We start from the raw sequence: 18,349 nt of genomic DNA on the forward strand, positions 1-18,349 counted from the left end.
AAAACATATAAAACTCTAGCTTTCTCTCACACTCTCTGCTTTTCTCTCTGGTTGCAAAAGCTTGCTTGCTTAAGCTTGCCGTCAAAAACACTTAGCAGGGTATTTAAGCATTTTCATTAGGTTAAAAACTCGTCAGGGGCAATCTCGTAATTTGGTGAAGTCTTGGTGAAGTAGTCGGCTAAACCATTTCGTCCTCGATATCGATCTACAACACTAGATGTGTATCGATCGATTATAATCTTAGAGTACACAGATCTTCTCAGCTACATCGATCGATAACTCTAGATGAGTATCGATCGATTCTTATCTGAATGTTGACTTCCGACTTGGTCTTGAATGGTCAACTCGGGTGTATTATCTCTTGTACTTCAAAATGCTCCAAAAACATCACTTTATCACGAAACGCTCATGAACATGAAAACATACCTAACAGGCTAGAAAACACATTAGTTATATAATAAAAATACTATTATACCATGGTAGAAAATAGGTGAAATCTATGGTATATCATTGGGCGTCATTTTGTCCAGCTTTTGCATTTGCCCCATTTACACTTTCACTCTGCAAATGTGTACCAAGGATCCAATTGACACATAAAACTAAATCCATAAATAAACCAAGATCCAAGCACAGTAGAAACAAAGCACACATGTTCTGATATACAATGGTTCATCCAAGCACACATAACAAACAAAGCACATTAATTTTTCAGCACTCAGTTCTGATTCCTAACACTTAGCCTAATGCATCTTTTCTCTTTGATTTTGGGAGAGGTTTTGGTACTAACCCTGGGTTCGTTTGCAGGTTTTGGCGGACCTGAAGCTGGCATTTGAAGATCATTAAATGAAGTCCCTTTTTTGGTGATTCCCACCTTCTTCTCCACAGCTTCCATCCTCTCCCCCATGAACTTGATCTCCCCAAGGCACGTCCTAAACCCATCCCTCATGGCATCAGCTAAGTCTTTCAAGCTTTCTAGAACCTGCTCTTTGGTGATCCCACCAGCCTCTGAACGAGCCTCTGAACAAACATTTTTAGGAGTCTCTTCCCTAGCCTCAGCAGGGCATCACTAGCCTCTTTACGAGCGTTCTTCCTTGGTTTTCCACTATCTTCCTTCACAACACTCTCTCTGTCTGCGCTGCCCTCACTCTCTTCTTCACAACCGGGTTACTACCTTTGACTTCTCAGTAATCCATGGTCAACTTCCAATTAAGTTCCGCATCATACATGAGTTTAATCATGTTCTCCACGGTCTTATCCTCTGCATCGTAGTCCCATCGTGGTAACATTTCACCAAAGTCCTTCCGAACAAAGTTGATCACGATAGTCTGCAGTAAAAAAATATATCAACTTAGATACGGATTAACAAATACAGAAGTCTTCCTGGAAGACTTTCTATGAGACTTAAAGTTAAGTTGTCTTGAAAGTCTTCCAGGAAAATCTTTCCCCGACGAATTTCTAGACGACTTAAAGTTCAGTTATCGGGGAAAGACTTCGTAGAAGACTTAAAGTTAAGTCTTCTAGAAACTCGTCCGGGAAAGACTTTTCTAGAAGACTTTCTAAATGATTTAACTTTAAGTCATCTGCGAAGTCTTCAGGAGTGGAGATTAAATACCTGTCTACAGATAGCCTCTTTAAAACATCTGCGTCCTTTGGCACCTTTGTAAGCCAACAAGGGTGGAGACGGACTGTTTGGAATGGGCTGCCCCATAGTAGCTCCCAATTCTGGCAGAGCATAGTACAGCCACACCTGGAGAACTTGAATAAACCCATCAACAGTGTATGAATTTGCTTCCAAATTATTTTCCTTCAGAGACTCCATCAGCACCTTAAACGCCACTCTCCCCAAAGGATAATTCTCAAATTTATCTAAATTCATCACCAGCCTTACAAGACTAACCCGTGTAGAGGTCAAGTACTTTATCCCTTCAATGAATCTAGTGAATATGGCAAGGTATCCAAGCCGCATGCGATCTTCACGACACCACCCTTCGCTTCTACTTCTACGTAATGCTGTTATTATCTGTTCAGTACTTGGCCCAGCATCAACACCAACACCCATCATCTCCCAGAAAGATGTCATCTCCTTCGTAACCTCACAATTTGGATTTCCAGGTCCTCGATGTAATCGCAGTTCAGATCGACCAGTGAGGTGTTCAAACTCATTCAGTGAAAACCTCAACAGCTGTGGACCAACGAGACTCTAGAGCTCATACTTCTTCTTGATGTTAAGTTGGAAACTGAAAATAAAATGAACAAGCCTTGAAGCCCAACCAAAATTCAGCTCCTTGAACTTGATGAACACTCCCAGCTCCGACTCCTTCAGCTCCTTGTATTTATCATCATGTAGAGATAGCCTTATAGCACCATACAGCTTCGTGTCATCAGTATGGTACGAAATGCTCTTGCCTGGAGGGGGCTCTTGCCCTAATTTATGTATCCTCCGCTGGAGTTCTGGTAAATCCATTTTCCAGTCTGCAAACAATCAAAAACAAGCATCTCAAAACACAAAACAAGCGCATTATTCTAAATATAAATACTGGAAGACTTTCATGTAACGTTTTGTTGTGTAGTACTGAAAAGAGTACTCGGACAACTTTCAGGAAGTCTTCTGAAATGTAAGACTACTCAGACGACTTCCAGGAAGTCTTCCAGAGTGTAAGACTACTCAGACGACTTAAGGTGGAAGTCGTCTGAGTAGTCTTACACTCTGGAAGACAATCTGGAAGTCGTCTGAGTAGTCTTACACTCTGGAAGACTTTCTGGAAGTCGTCTGAGTAGTCTTCCAGAGTAGTAAGACTACTCAGACGGCTTCCAGGAAGTCTTCCAGTAGAACATAAATAAAATTGACCTCTTACAGATCTCAAAATCTTGTTAAGCATGCAGATCTTTAAAAGATGGATGGATGACTTACGGTCGGATAAGAGATGGTCTCCAACAACACCAGCAGTTAACGATGGTCTGCAAAAATTGACGGAAAAAGAAAAATCAAGACTACATTTTTTAGGGTTTTACGGCGGCTAAACGCGATAAGACAAGAGAAATAACTTACCGGCGGCGGAGTTCAACGGGACGCGGTTTCAGATCTAAAAACAAAGAAATGGTTGGTGAGTTTAAACTGCTACAATAGTCTACGGAGCAAAGGAGAAACAAGATTCGTTGTAAGAGGAGAAATTACCAACGGTGAGAATGACGGAATACGAGAACACGGAAGAAATCTGAAGAAAAGATATCAATCGCCTTCGAAATCGCTCTTGGAGAGAAACGGCGCTAGGTTTCGAAAAGTTGTGAAACAGTGAAAAATAAATATTTATATGTCCGGTAAATGATATGGTTAGGTTGAAAATTACATTGGTAAAATTAGAGGTCCGTTCTAGACGACTAACTTGTAAGTCGTTTGGTTTAAATTATTCACCAGACGACTTACAGGTTAGTCGTCTATACCCCAAACATAATCCCTAAACTTGATTAACTAACTAAACACTTTATAAAATCAAATTAAACTTAAAAAGTGTTTACTATACATAGAAATAAACACATATAGGTAAAAATTTAAATTTTCAAAAAACAATCAAGTTTTCCAAAATCTAACCCTAAGATTACATACAATACTACAACATATGTTGTCACACCATGAACAACCAAAAATATCATGATTAACTACTTTCACTCATCTATGTTGAAAACTATTCAATTTTATTATATCTTAATTTACATAACCGTTTGTAATCACATTATTTTAATTTTTCACTTGTCAAAATATTTTTTATAACTTTATAAATTATTTCTAAGATCAACTCGTCCAGACGACTAACTTGAAAGTCACCTGGACGACTAACTTGGAGCTAGACGATTACCAGCATCTGAGACGACTTACTAAGATTATATTCGTAAAAATGAAATCTGTTTTTTTTTTGTTTGGTTACAAGGGCCTCGCTATAATTTCATAAGGCTTTTAGGTAAGTTTTCTAATTGATTCAAGTTTGAATATATGTTTGCATTTAAAATCATGTTTTGAGTCATCTTTGGCAATTTTGCCTATATTTTTAAGTATTTAGACAACTTAAAAGTATTTTATATATTTTGGATGTTTTTAATATACATTAAATCTAAAATAATTATTATATTTAAGTATATAAATCTATTTCGGATACATTCGGGTATCCGAAATATTTCGTATACATTCGAATATCCAAAATATTTCGATTTGGATAGGGTTCGGTTTCGATTTTCGAAATATCAAAAAAATTTGAATCTATTAAGATATTTAATTAGTTTTGGTTCGGATCGGTATTATTTTTTCTGATCAGATTTTTGGCCAGCCTTTTGGCCAGCCCTAGAATAATTAACGAAAATGATCGTGAGAGAAAGAGGAAAGCCAAGTTCTCGTACGATGTCTGCCATGTCTAATTTTTTATATGAAAAAAATTAAGTTTCAAATCATCGCATTTGCACAAATGATGCATTTTAAAGCAATGACTTTAACTTTATTTTGGGTAACTTTAAATAGGGGTGAAACAAATTTAAAGGTCCGGGAAATTGAAATTAGTTGGATCTGTGAATTTGGTATCTGGATAACGATTCCGGATATTCGGATCCGGATCCAGATTCATAAAAATAATTATAAAAATATCAAAATATTTTTAAATATCAAAATTCTAAAATAAATACAAAAATTAAATATTTATACAAGATATATGATATTAAAGACTAAAATATAATGTTATAAAATTAACTTTATGTATAAATATTAATATCAGAAAATAAAATTAAAAAATTAATATATTATAAAATATATATCAAAATATTTAAACTTAAAAATCAAGATATCTAGATGCGGATTCGGATTTGACCGATCCAAAATTTTACTATTTAGATCTGGATTTGAACATTTTAGATATTCAATTTTTATAATGGATCTGGAATTGATTTTGGATCAAATCCAGGATTCGAATTATAAGTTTGAGGCCTGCCTCCAAAGACAAAATGAATATTCAGTTTTTTTCTACTTAGAAATAAACAAAAACAAAGTAGGGAAAAAAGAGAGAAAGTGCAAAGAGAGAGAAAGTCCATCGCCTCTTAGTTTTCCGGCCGACAGAGCCACCACCGTCGGTCCGGTCTTACCATGATCTTAACCGCTTGCTTTTCGATTCTGTGTAGTCTCTCTTGTCCCCGTCGCTGCGTCTCCTTCTAGATGGGCGGTCGGTTCTGTTCGCCGCCGTGGCTCCTCTTCTACAGAGGTGAACGGTCGGCTCTAGGTAGTGTTTAAAGGCGGAGGCTTTGTTTTGCTCCGGTTTCTTTCTTTTGGTTCTAGGGTTTGGCTTTGGTTTTCGGATCTGGATGAGATCTCGCAGGTTGATTGAGGCTATCCAGGGGCTGAAGCGTTGATGATGAAGGTGGTGATGGCGACGACTCGGGATGAGATTTTGGGCAGGTCTGATGATGCTCTCCTAGGGTTTGAGTCGAAGCGTTATTGGGAGGTGAGGTGTGTTCCTTCTCCCTCGTGGCTGGAAGCAAGGTCCAGTGGTTTGCTCCAGGGATGGTGACGACTGGTGGATTTCGGTCGTACCGCCCGGAGATGCTCTGACGCGGCGACGGTTTGGAACCGGATCTGCGCGGCGGCAAGCGTTTGTACCACCAGTTTAGCTAGGATTTTCGTCGGTTTAATGTTGTTGGGCTGTATACCCGGTTTGGGTTGGTTTGTTGGATCCGGTTTTGATGGGCTTTGTAATTTGTTGGGTTTCGGCCCGTTTTATTATAATTATCTTTGATGGAAAAAAAAAGAAAAAAACAAAAGCAAAGTTGCCTTCACACTTGAAAGCTTCTGAAACTAATATAAAAAGACGCATGCCAGTACGATTTAGAGATTATTTTAATGAGGGAAAAACGAATTTCAAACTTCAAAGCTTTTAATGATCAAAAAAAAACTAATCATAGTTTGACCATTTCGTTTAAATATTGTTTTCGTGGGAAGGAAAAAAAGGTATGAACCTCTAATTATTTTATCTCTTTTTTTTTTCTTCTCCCTTCAACAAACCAGTTTCAGAGGTCGCGTTTTTGGACTAGAATCTTCAGAGGTATGTGTCTTTGATTTTTAGATCCATGGTTTAGAGTCTGTGTACTACTTTCCAATATTTTAGTTATGCTCAGATGAATTGAGTTTGTTTCTTTTTTTATAGTCTTATAACATCTTTTGTTTGATGTCTTGTAAGGATGATTTAATGGATGAATGAATCGTCAAGGAGATGATGAGGAAGCTTACTGTTTTTGCCGTGTGTATTCTCCTTCCTCTTACCCTTTTGATATCTGAGACAAGAGGGTTAAATTTAGAAGGTCAATATCTTCTTGACATGAAGAGCAAGTTTGTGGATGATTTGCAGTATTTGAAAAACTGGAATTCAAATGATTCTGTGCCTTGTGGATGGACCGGTGTGAGGTGCAGTAACTATCCCAATCAAGAGGTTTTGTCACTGAATCTTTCCTCGATGGCTCTCACTGGTAATCTATCACCAAGCATAGGTGGGTTGGTTCATCTGAAGGATCTGGATCTATCATTTAATGGGTTATCAGGGAATATGCCAAAAGAAATTGGGAATTGTTTAAGCTTGGTGACTCTTAGATTAAACAATAACATGTTTGGAGGTGAGGTACCAGTGGAAATAGGAAAGCTTTTGTCTTTGGAGAGGCTGATCATATACAACAACAAATTCACAGGGTCTCTTCCTATGGAGATTGGGAACCTCTTGTCTCTCTCTCAACTTGTGATTTACAGCAACAACATGAGTGGATCATTGCCTCGCTCCATCGGTAGGCTGAAGAAACTAACAAGCTTTCGAGCTGGTCAGAACATGATCTCTGGAAGTTTGCCTTCTGAGATTGGTGAATGTGAGAGCTTGGTCATGCTTGGTCTTGCACAGAACCAGTTGAGTGGTGAAATACCGAAAGAGATTGGTATGCTCAAGAAACTTTCACAGGTGATTCTTTGGGAAAATCAGTTCTCAGGGTTCATCCCAAATGAAATTACCAACTGCACAAGCTTACAAACGCTTGCTCTCTACAAGAACCAGCTCGTCGGTCCGATTCCAAAGGAACTCGGGAATCTCGTGTCTTTGGAGTATTTATACCTTTACAGAAACATGTTGAATGGAACGATCCCGAGAGAGATTGGGAATCTCTCAAGTGCAGTTGAGATAGATTTCTCAGAGAACGGTTTGAGAGGAGAGATACCATTGGAGTTTGGGAACATACAAGGGCTTGAGCTTCTTTATCTTTTTGAGAACCAACTCGTGGGTACAATCCCTGTGGAGCTTACTAGTTTGAAGAATCTAACAAAACTTGATCTCTCCATCAATGCTTTAACTGGTCCTATTCCTTTGGGGTTTCAGTATTTAAGAAAGCTGTTCATGCTGCAGCTGTTTCAGAATTCTCTTAGTGGGATCATACCGCCAAAACTTGGCGTCTATAGCAATCTCTGGGTTCTTGATCTGTCTGATAATCATCTCAGAGGAAGAATCCCAAGCTACCTATGCCTTCATTCCAATATGATCATCTTGAACTTAGGAGCTAACAACCTCTCTGGCAACATTCCCACTAGCATAACCACTTGCAAAACTCTGGTTCAACTCCGTCTAGCCGGTAACAACCTGGTGGGCCGGTTCCCGTCGAACTTGTGTAAACTGGTTAATCTCACAGCCATTGAGTTGGGACAAAACAAATTCCGGGGTTTAATCCCCCGGGAAGTCGGAAACTGCAGCGCCTTGCAAAGGCTGCAGCTAGCCGACAATGCCTTCACGGGGGAGCTTCCAAGAGAGATTGGCACACTTTCAGAGCTTGGTACCTTGAATCTCTCATCTAATAAGCTTACTGGAGAGATCCCTTCTGAAATCTTTAAATGCAAGATGCTTCAACGACTTGACATGTGCTGCAACAATTTCTCTGGAACTTTACCAAGCGACGTAGGTTCTCTATATCAGCTTGAGCTTCTGGAGCTGTCAAATAACAAACTTACGGGCACTATACCTTTGTCTCTAGGGAATTTGTCTCGTCTAACCGAGCTACAAATGGGGGGTAATCTGTTCTATGGTAGCATTCCGAGAGAGTTTGGAAGTCTGACCGGTTTGCAGATAGCATTGAACCTCAGTTTCAACAAGCTTACCGGAGAGATACCTTCTCAGCTCAGTAATCTCGTTATGCTTGAGTTACTCCTCCTCAACAACAACAATTTGTCTGGTGAAATACCAGTCTCTTTTGCTAACCTCTCCAGCTTGTTTGGTTACAATTTCTCATACAACAACTTGACTGGCCCTATCCCGCTTCTCCGTAACATGTCCGTTTCTAGCTTCATTGGCAATAAAGGTCTTTGTGGCCCGCCGCTCGACCAATGTATCCAAACACAGCCTTCTTCACCTTCTCAGTCAACCGCGAAGCCAAGAGGGATCCGTACCAGCAGAATCATAGCCATCACTGCAGCTGCAATTGGGGGTGTCTCTCTTATACTTATCGTTCTCATCGTCTATCTCATCAGACGCCCGATGAGGACTGTCACTACTTGTATTCAAGATGGGAAATCGTCTGAAACCTCTCTGGACATTTACTTCCCACCAAAAGAAGGATTCACTTTTCAAGATTTAGTTGCAGCCACTGATAATTTTGATGAGAGCTTCGTAGTTGGAAGAGGAGCCTGTGGAACTGTCTACAAGGCGGTTCTTCCCGCGGGTTACACCCTTGCTGTCAAGAAGCTAGCATCGAACCACGAAGGCGGCTGTAACAACAACAATCTTGATAATAGCTTTAGAGCAGAGATTTTGACTCTTGGGAATATCAGGCACCGTAACATTGTCAAGCTACATGGATTCTGCAATCACCAAGGATCAAACCTGCTTCTGTATGAGTACATGCCCAGAGGAAGCCTTGGAGAAATATTACATGATCCTTCCGGAAATTTGGATTGGTCTAAAAGATTTAAAATCGCTCTTGGTGCAGCTCAGGGTCTTGCTTATTTACACCATGATTGCAAGCCGAGAATCTTTCACCGTGATATAAAATCAAATAATATCCTGCTTGATGACAAGTTTGAAGCTCATGTAGGTGATTTTGGACTAGCAAAAGTGATTGATATGCCGCATTCAAAATCCATGTCAGCCATTGCTGGATCTTATGGCTACATTGCCCCAGGTAACGTTTTTGCTTTTAGTTTTACAATTTGATTTCACTGTTAAGGGTTGACAAAATACTTGAACTGTACCCAGAAAAAAAAAAAGAAACTGAACCCGAGTCTTATTATCCATCTAAGACGTTATGCCAAATTTACTCAAACCAAATTCGATGTTTTCTCCAACTTAACCAAATCAATTGTTCAAGTTCATTGAGGATCTATATTTGGTGAGACCTGAAACTATATTAAATGCATTTATGCACATTATCGATTAGAAGTAATTTTTTTATTTTTGAGAAAATAGTTTTATTCACGATATAATTTTTAAATCTGAAACCGAACTAACCCGGACCAAAATTAGATTTGATTTTAGCATATTTTAAAAATCTGAAATCTGAGTTACCTGAATCAAATCAAAATGACCCGAATGTATTATTCAAATTGACAGTGACTTATTTGGAACTTTTAACTTTGTAGAATATGCATATACCATGAAAGTTACGGAGAAGTCTGACATCTATAGCTACGGGGTGGTTTTACTGGAGCTGCTAACGGGAAAAGCACCAGTTCAACCGATAGACCAAGGTGGGGACGTGGTGAGTTGGGTAAGGAGTTACATAAGAAGAGATGCATTGTCCTCTGGAGTTCTTGATGCTCGGTTAAAGCTAGAAGACGAGAGAATCGTCTCCCATATGCTCAATGTGTTAAAGATAGCATTGCTTTGCACGAGTGTGTCTCCCGTCGCGAGGCCATCGATGCGACAAGTTGTTCTCATGCTTATCGAGTCAGATAGACAGGAAGGAAACGAACACATGGATACAGATTGACACAGATTACTATATCATGATGCAATACTTCCAATACATTGTTATTGTAACTTCTTTTCACTTGAGATATTTTTTCTATGTAATCATGTCGGATAACTATTGTAAATTCAATACACAGCTATATCTAAAGATATATCTCTTCGTGGATTAAAAAAGAAGCTGGTTTTCGGTTTGGTTATGGAATTAAAAAAGGTTGATGTATGGGAAGATGAGCTTTATTTTTGGCCACATAATTGAAATACAAAAGCAGATCCAACGATTAAGGTGATTCATAGTTATTGACAAAAAAAAAAGTGATTCATAGTTGTGTGGGAAAGGGTAAAGGGGTTTCAGTGTTTTAAAGTATGGATGGAACAAAAAAGCACAAACAAGCAAAAAGAGTTAACACAAAAGTCATTTTAAAGTTAAAACAAAAGAGTTGGTTTTAGGTAACCGTTACTCACCAAACAACAACCTGAGAATGGCTACAAAAGAGCATTCGAAAACAGGGATTTATTTTATAAACACTAGAGTTATATAATACTATAACAAGGAGGAGGTGAACTGATCAGAGGAGGGGTGGTACATGGTAGGCATAAAGGACAATGGTTTCATAGATATATATGGTAATGTGGTGATAACCATGAACCCTTGAACTCTCATGTCTGAATAGAATGTGGACATAGGTTCTGTGGACAGGTAAAGTGGGAACGAATGACTCGTGGATTGGAAATGTGTATACCTAGTCTTCAAATTCGACTCTCCATCCAAACAAGTTCCTAGGCAAGAAGGTGAAGACAAATACTCAGCTGTCGTGATTACATTCCAGTGAACTCAAACGTTTCCTTAGTTCTCTCAGGGTCGTTGATGTAAACCAAACAAGCATCCTCGTCTTTGATCTTTTTCTGAGACATGCTTAGCATCTCGGAATCAGCTCTAGCATTGATCCTAAGTCACAAAAAATGATGATATGGTTTAAAATAATATGACATGGCATCAATATAATTACGACATGCAAAATTTTCTATATTAAGATTTATATTTTTGATAAAATTTCTTAAATATGGTAATGACTATTTTCTATATACAGATTCATATTTTTAGTAAAGTTTCATAATATAGTGATAACTAATGAATTTTATATCAAAAATATTATTTTTCTACAAATATTCATTTTTGGTATGATTTTAGGAATATGGTAATACCTAATAACTTTTCTATATCTATTAAAATAATATAATTATATATAAATAATAATTACGAATTTAATTTTTTCATCAGTTTATGAATCATATTTTTATTATCAAAATAAGTGTAGTTATAATTATATATTTATCAACTTATATATGTTATATTTATCAACTTATAAATTTTATATTTATCAACTTATATATGTTATATAATAATGTATATATTTATTAAAACTAATTTATATATTTACAAATACACATATTTAAAATAAAAGTAACTAAATAAATTATAATATGAATAAAATAAATTTATAAAATTTTAATTATTATCACAATTTAAATAAAAAAAGCTAAATAGTTAAAAACAGTTGCTAAAAAAAACTAAATAGTTAAAATAAACTTGAATAAATCAAACTAGAAAAGCTATATTATGGTTTTACATTTTAACTAACAAAATTAAAATTTAAATACTGAAAATTGAAAATTTATTTATATAAAAATATTTAAAATTTTTTATATCTGCGATATGCGCAGGAAAACTCCTAGTAAATTTTATATTAATAACTTTTTTTGTAAAATATATGTATATAATATTAATTTTATAACATTTTATGGAAATGATTCAACAGTTCATACAAATTACATAAAGTAAAACATTAAAATATAAAAATCAAACGTCTACTATTCCCGCTAAGAGTTGTTTCTTCGTTATATTATAAATAAAATTTATTGGTCCGGAGAATTGCTACCCTCCAAAGTAACAGACTCACCAAGTTGGACGCACGCTTGTCAAAATGACGTTCCAGACATCGATCTATTGGATTTGGAGAGAGAGAAACGGGCGAAGCCATCATCACTCTCCAAACTCTATGGTCTATATTGCTCGTACTGTCCATCGAGAACTGCAGAACCGACTTCGGGCTTTGCATCAGAAAAACACAAAAGATGATAATGAAGAGCTGAGAAGATGGAACACTATGACAGTGCTGCCTTAGGACCGGGACTCTGACGCCACCCTTCCTCTGTTTTCTACACATTTGTCTCTGTTCTTTTTTACACAATTGTCTCTGTTGTTCTTTAGCAAAAGTAGAGCGTTTTTGTGCTCGACACTCATATCTACGTTCCTCTGTCTTTGATCCCCTAGTTTAGGATCAAAAGATTGTACAATTCTTTTTTATTGTTATAAAGTTCACAATTTAACAACAAAAAAATTATTGTTGAGCCTTCTTAGAGATGAAAATGATCTTGGCGTCTTGGTAAAAAAAAATAAAAAAGCTCTTCGCATTCGAACCAATACAGTTTGTTTTTGGATACCATTCGGACTAGTACACATTTCCCTTTGTTCTTTTATTCAAAAGATTTTTTTTTTAAAAAAATTAAAATTAAAATCGAGCATTTTCGAAGCCGTGCAAGTCGCTCTTCTTCATCATAGCCGCCTTAGCCAGCTTCTCAGCCGCTCTCCATGCCGACGCGGGAGTCAAAGGCTGGCCGTTTTCGTCCACTAAGATCATCGTTGTGTCTCTTTCGCTTCCTCTCCGCCGCTGAATATGTTGTTGTTGGTGCTGACTCTGATATTCCATTAGCTGCTGCCTCCTCCACTGAACTTCCACCAACTCGGCCTCCACCACCTTGGTATACTCCGCCGCCTCCCCCGTTGTTGATTGCCCAAGCAATGCATGCGCTGACGATAACAAGTGGTGAGCGCTTGTGCATTCCCCGTACTCTACCAGCCTTCGAGACTCGGCAACCGCCCGTGTCATTATGAAAAGGCTCCTCAACCGTGCAATAGTTGGAGAAGAAGATCTTACGGCTTGGGGAACGTGGAGTGATTGGTCACGTCCGTATACAACTTCTTGCGTGGAAGGGTCCTTATAGAGACCTCTAGCTGACAGAACTTGGTGGGCCATGCTGGCCGTTGATGGGATCCTAAGCTCCACTAAAAGCTCTCTTTCTTCGCCCGCGTATAGGTCCCCAAGCCGGACTGATCCAGAACCAGAGCTCACCAAAGTGGGTTGACCATTGCATAAATAAATGGCTGCGATTTCACATGGTCCAGATCCTGACCCAACTCGAAATTGGATCCTTAGGTCTTGAACAACCACGCTAAGCAATCCTTGTATGCATTTAGCGAAAGAGTCTTCGACACGAGATTGGCTCTCTCCAAAGCCATACTCGGTAACAGGAATCTCTATGTGAGGGAAGCGTGTTATTGTGGACCTTTGATTTGTGTTGGCTCTACTCGAAATTCCCTGACCACCGTCCTTGAGGAGTACGATGCTAGCGATTGGGTTTCTCTCCCTACGATCCTCCAGCACTCTTGCTGCTTTTTCTAAACCATCGCTTATCTTAGAACTCTGACAGCAGAGGAGGCCATCCACCACCACTCCAGCAGAGCGTTCGCCATTCTCTTAAGTGGGAGGAGTCTCTTGGAGGAGGAAGCGGAGACGATAGAGAGGCGGTCAGAAGATCCGAGAGAGGAAATAACAAGCCGCATGGCTCGTTTGACCATCTGGAGTTTCGCACCGTTCATGGTTCCACCTAAATCAACTACAAGCACCAGATCCACCGGCGCACGTTGAGATGGATCTAAAAAAAGCCTACGCCCTCTTGCAGCTAGAGGTGGTGGCGCCTTCACTCGCAGAGCCACTGCACGGGTCTCGTAACCACACCCAACAGAGACGACGGCAGATTCAGGCAACAAGCTCACCTGGACATTTCCGAAATCTCGACCCTTGGCCGGAATCTCATGAGATTTGACTGCAAAGGAAGGGGTAGGGTCCACCACAAATCCTTTGAACTGAGTCACATCCTCTTCACCTCCGCGATTCTCATCGGCTTCAGGTATAGTGGTGACAAACCGTGGGGAAAGCAAAGGCTCATCATCATCGTAATTGTGAGACTGCTTCGGTGCGGCGACGGTAACAACACGCTTCTCCGGTTCAATTACTTTCCGATGAGGAGTAAGAAGAGAAGCGTCTTTCCAAAGGGAGTTACAAACAGGGCAAACAAGCTTGCCGTGTTTACCGACATAATCGGTGATACAAGGGAAGTGAAACACATGTGAACACTCTGCCGTATACTTTGCCGTCCCTTGCCCTGTTTTCACGCTGTTCAAACAAATTCCGCAATTGCTCTACATATAAAAAAACGAAAAATATATATAGTAATCATCAGAAACAAAATATTTATTTGATTTCATTTTTCTTGTAATTTGTAACCAATTTTCTCGCATCTGTTTCTTACTCGGAATTTGAAGCTGTTGCGGAATAGAGAAAGCTTTAAAGGCGACCGAGGAGATGAAGGGTTCGACCTGGCCTTCAAAGATAGTCTGGGGCTCTTTGTCGCCAATCTTGGTGTCTGGATTTGCTCCGCGGTGGGAGCAGGATTATTGGCATCCGTTGTCCGACAACGCAGGCTTGGACTATAACTTGGTCGGGGAGTCGACGAATTACTTCCTCCGGAGAGAAAAGCTAGCCTCACGCAGCTTCTTGGGCTAGGGTTGTGGTTGAGAGTGTATCCCTCGTGTTGCTTGTCAAGATCCGGGGCCGCCGCGTCACTCTTTCTAGGGGCGGTGGTGCAAAAGGCTCGCCGCCATCCAGTACCCATTAATCTTCAATTTTGTTCTTTTATGAGACGGAAAAGAAAAGTGACAAGATAAAGCTGAGAGATTTTGCAGAGAAGAAGACAAAGGGAAAAAACGGTGACAATTTCGTTTTTTTCTTTTTTTTTTTTGGCGACCGCCTGTATTGTTTTTATTATTATTATCTTCTACTTTTTTTTGTGTGCACAGTTGTTATTATTGTATTGTTTTATGGTAGCTAGTTTTCTTTGGTCAAATGATATAACATTTAGTTTCTTGAGATTTCTTGTTGATTCCGTGAATGTCGAAAAAGGATTGTGTTTTCGAAGATTGTAAGTTGTTTTAAAAAAAAATATGATTCTTGTTTACGTTATCTTTCTTTTTGTTTGGTAAGTGTTTTTTTACGTTATCTTGATTAAAAAAAAAGTAGTCGTTATGAAAAAAAACAAGTGGAATTCCGATATAATGTCCATCGGGAAAAATATCTTTTTCGAAATAAGAATTTTATTCATCGTGTCTATTTTTTTTTCTGAACTTTGTAGTAATGTGTATCCCAAATCGAACTAAATAAAATTTCAAAAAATACTACATGGATTTTAAGCGTTGTACATTTTTTCTGAACTTTATAGTATTGCATATTTCATATTAAACTAAACAAAATTTCTAAAATATTACATGAATTCTTAAAATTGTGCTTATATATTGATCGTCAAAAGTTTTGTTTAATCATTAATTTTGTCAAATGACATTGCTTTTAATAAATTCTGTAAAATTTAAAATTAAAAAACACATAAACTCTCAAAATCATTTATATATATATACATTGACCATCAAATATATTAGTCATCGGTTAATTTATCAAAAAACATCATTTTAGATAAATTCTATAAAATTAAGAATTATTTTTTTTGAAGGTTCGAACTCTCGTACTGGTAGCAAATAAGAACATATTAACTTTCTTGTATAAATTTGTAAACATTAACTGATATTTAAGTTTTAGTTTAATAAAATAAATGTTATAAAATTTTATTATTTTAGTTTTATCAAATAAATATATAGCTATTTAGTTTTCAATTTAACTTTGAAAATCATTATTTTATAAATTTGAACTAATTAGTATCAATTTAGACAATTCTTTTATAGTATTACTAAAAATTGAAATATATTGTAAAATTTAGAAATATTTGTGTATTGCCTTTAGATTAGAGGCAAACAACATTGTTTTTGATAAAATCTGTAAAATTTAAAATATTACATGAACTTTCAAAATCATGTTTATATATATATTGACTGTCAAAGATATTAGTCATCCATTGATTTATCAAAATAACGTTATTTTGGATTAATTTTATAAAATTTAAAATTGATCTATAAAGATGATTTTGAGAGTTTATGTAGTATTTTTAAATATTTTTTTTTACGGAATTTATCATAAACAATACCGTTTGACAATATTATTGGTTGAATAACAGTTTTGACGATCAATGTATATAAGCATATTTTGAGAGTTCATGTAGTATTTTTGAATTTTTGTTTAGTTCAATAATATGCACTAATATAAAGTTCGAGAAAGAAAATGCACAACGCTTAAAATTCATATAATATTTTTGAATTTTATATAATTCGATTTGGAATACGCACTACTACAAAGTTCGAGAAATAATAAGTATTATGGGTAAAGTTCATGTTGAAATAGAAACTTTTTCCGATGACCATCTCACCAAACTTGTTGAGATGGTATAATTCAATATCTTAAATTTTAACTTACCAAATATCCCCTTTCTATTATTTGAGGAGACCACTTTCAAAATAAACCTTTTGTTCATGTGTTTATTACATGTGTGCCATTTCCTATGTGGCAACTTCACACTTCACCTTACACAATTTTTTCAAAAGCCCATCCTTACTTAAAATATTTACCTTTCATGCCATTCTAATGGACAAATGTTATATGCCTCATATTTAATGCATGTTATTTATATCTACGAAATGTGCACTCATATTTTCCAAAAATGCGTTGATCATGATTTTATAATTCGACAACTATATTTTATATGCCTCATATTGGTAGACTTGGTATTACTACATCGCTAAACTATAATAATAAGCAAAGTAATACTACATTTTATATGCCTCATATAAACTACATTTTATATGCCTCATATTTTTATGTTTATTATATTTTATGTTTGTTATAACCAAAGGATGAGACAAAGTATTATATTTACGTGATACTAACATAATTTATACTTTATTTATATTTTATGTTTATCATAATTTTAATAATTTTTATGATACAATATTGTAATCCATAATTTCTACTACACCCATGTGGATAAATAATCTAATGACAAAATATTATATTTAAGTGATAGATGATACTAACATAATTTATATTTTATTTATATTTTATGTTTACTATAAACTATGATAAAATATTTTGCCTGAAGATTCGATATAATGCTCATAGTTATAATACTTATAGTTAAGTTATAGTTATATATAATGCTCACAGGTTATCATCTAGATAAATATAATGCTCATAGTTATAATATAGGAAATTGGATTTAAACTATATAAATTGATTTTGAATTAACATAGGAAAGTATAATTTAAAAAAAAAATTTTTATAAAAAAAATATTTATTTAATTGTAAATATGTAGAAGTATAATTTAGTTGTACATATAAATTTAAAAATAAAAAATATATATTTGTTTGGGTTTCTGATGAATTTTAAATTAATGGACCTTTTATAAAGTGAATATTGAATATATATAAGTTATTTATGAGAAATATATTCAGATATAAATAAGATTTTCTTAATAGTAATTAATACTTAATTTGTCATAATTTTGTGACTAAAATAGGAAAAAAATCATTGAATGTTTGGAAAAAAAATTCAATTTAAGATATCAAATCAATTTACACCTACTATTTCTCACAAGTAAATCTTTGTAATTAGGAAAAAGCTAAAAAATTAGGTAATCAATATAAATGTTGAATCTTTGGAGTTGAAATACTGGAAATAATTCAAATATTTAAATACTATTTACGTTGACAATAACTCGAATTATAAGGATGCATGAATATGTTGATGTTATTGTATTTGAATACCATTTACGTTGACATGGTATAACAACGATTTAAATATTTCAATATAATATGTTAACCAAGTATCAATATAAATATTTGGTCACAAACATTTTTTTACTGAAAATAATAGATGCATAGTCAATATCCAATCTTACGACGTTAATAACATAGATGCATGGTGCATGGTAAGTAATATTTTGTGGGTTGTATTATATCATTTTCGTAAAGTTTTTCTAAATATTTGTATTTAGATAAAATATATTAGATCATGAAAACTGATTAGATTAGTTGTCATATTTATAAGTTAACCTACGCGGATATTAACTATCATCACGTATATGAAAACTAAAGAATCATAATTACGCGACTTTAATCCTTGATTTACCTATACTGAAGTTACTAATACTCAACTGATTTAGAAAATATCTTTCTGTTATTTTGAATATGAAAAGTCACATTTATTCTATTCAATTTAAGTTAACAATGTTCGCCGTGATTGATCATTTTATTATATGATGCGTCAATTAG

General features: G+C 35.9%; 3 protein-coding genes across 3 annotated transcripts; 1 reads left to right on the forward strand and 2 right to left on the reverse strand.

Moving 5' to 3' along the window:
* Window positions 1-715: 715 nt before the first annotated feature.
* LOC108834821 (uncharacterized) lies at window positions 716-2,080 on the reverse strand. The gene is made up of 3 exons (XM_018608147.2): window positions 1,613-2,080; window positions 1,225-1,325; window positions 716-1,046 (listed from the first exon to the last, which is right to left on the reverse strand). Exons 1-3 carry the CDS (start codon window positions 2,078-2,080, stop codon window positions 716-718), a joined length of 900 nt encoding a protein of 299 aa, XP_018463649.2.
* A 3,843-nt stretch (window positions 2,081-5,923) lies between these two features.
* LOC108843522 (probable leucine-rich repeat receptor-like protein kinase At5g63930) lies at window positions 5,924-10,145 on the forward strand. Its single transcript, XM_018616740.2, has 3 exons — window positions 5,924-6,074; window positions 6,210-9,171; window positions 9,629-10,145. Exons 2-3 carry the CDS (start codon window positions 6,243-6,245, stop codon window positions 9,976-9,978), a joined length of 3,279 nt encoding a protein of 1,092 aa, XP_018472242.1. The 5' UTR covers window positions 5,924-6,074; window positions 6,210-6,242; the 3' UTR covers window positions 9,979-10,145.
* A 2,242-nt stretch (window positions 10,146-12,387) lies between these two features.
* LOC108843234 (E3 ubiquitin-protein ligase WAV3) lies at window positions 12,388-14,888 on the reverse strand. The gene is given in 3 exon segments (XM_018616372.2): window positions 12,388-13,557; window positions 13,560-14,280; window positions 14,391-14,888. Coding segments are annotated over 3 exon segments (2,112 nt in total). The 5' UTR covers window positions 14,754-14,888; the 3' UTR covers window positions 12,388-12,529.
* Window positions 14,889-18,349: the final 3,461 nt, after the last annotated feature.

This window comes from Raphanus sativus, chromosome 2 (assembly GCF_000801105.2).
Source record: "Raphanus sativus cultivar WK10039 chromosome 2, ASM80110v3, whole genome shotgun sequence".
NCBI lineage: Eukaryota > Viridiplantae > Streptophyta > Magnoliopsida > Brassicales > Brassicaceae > Raphanus > Raphanus sativus.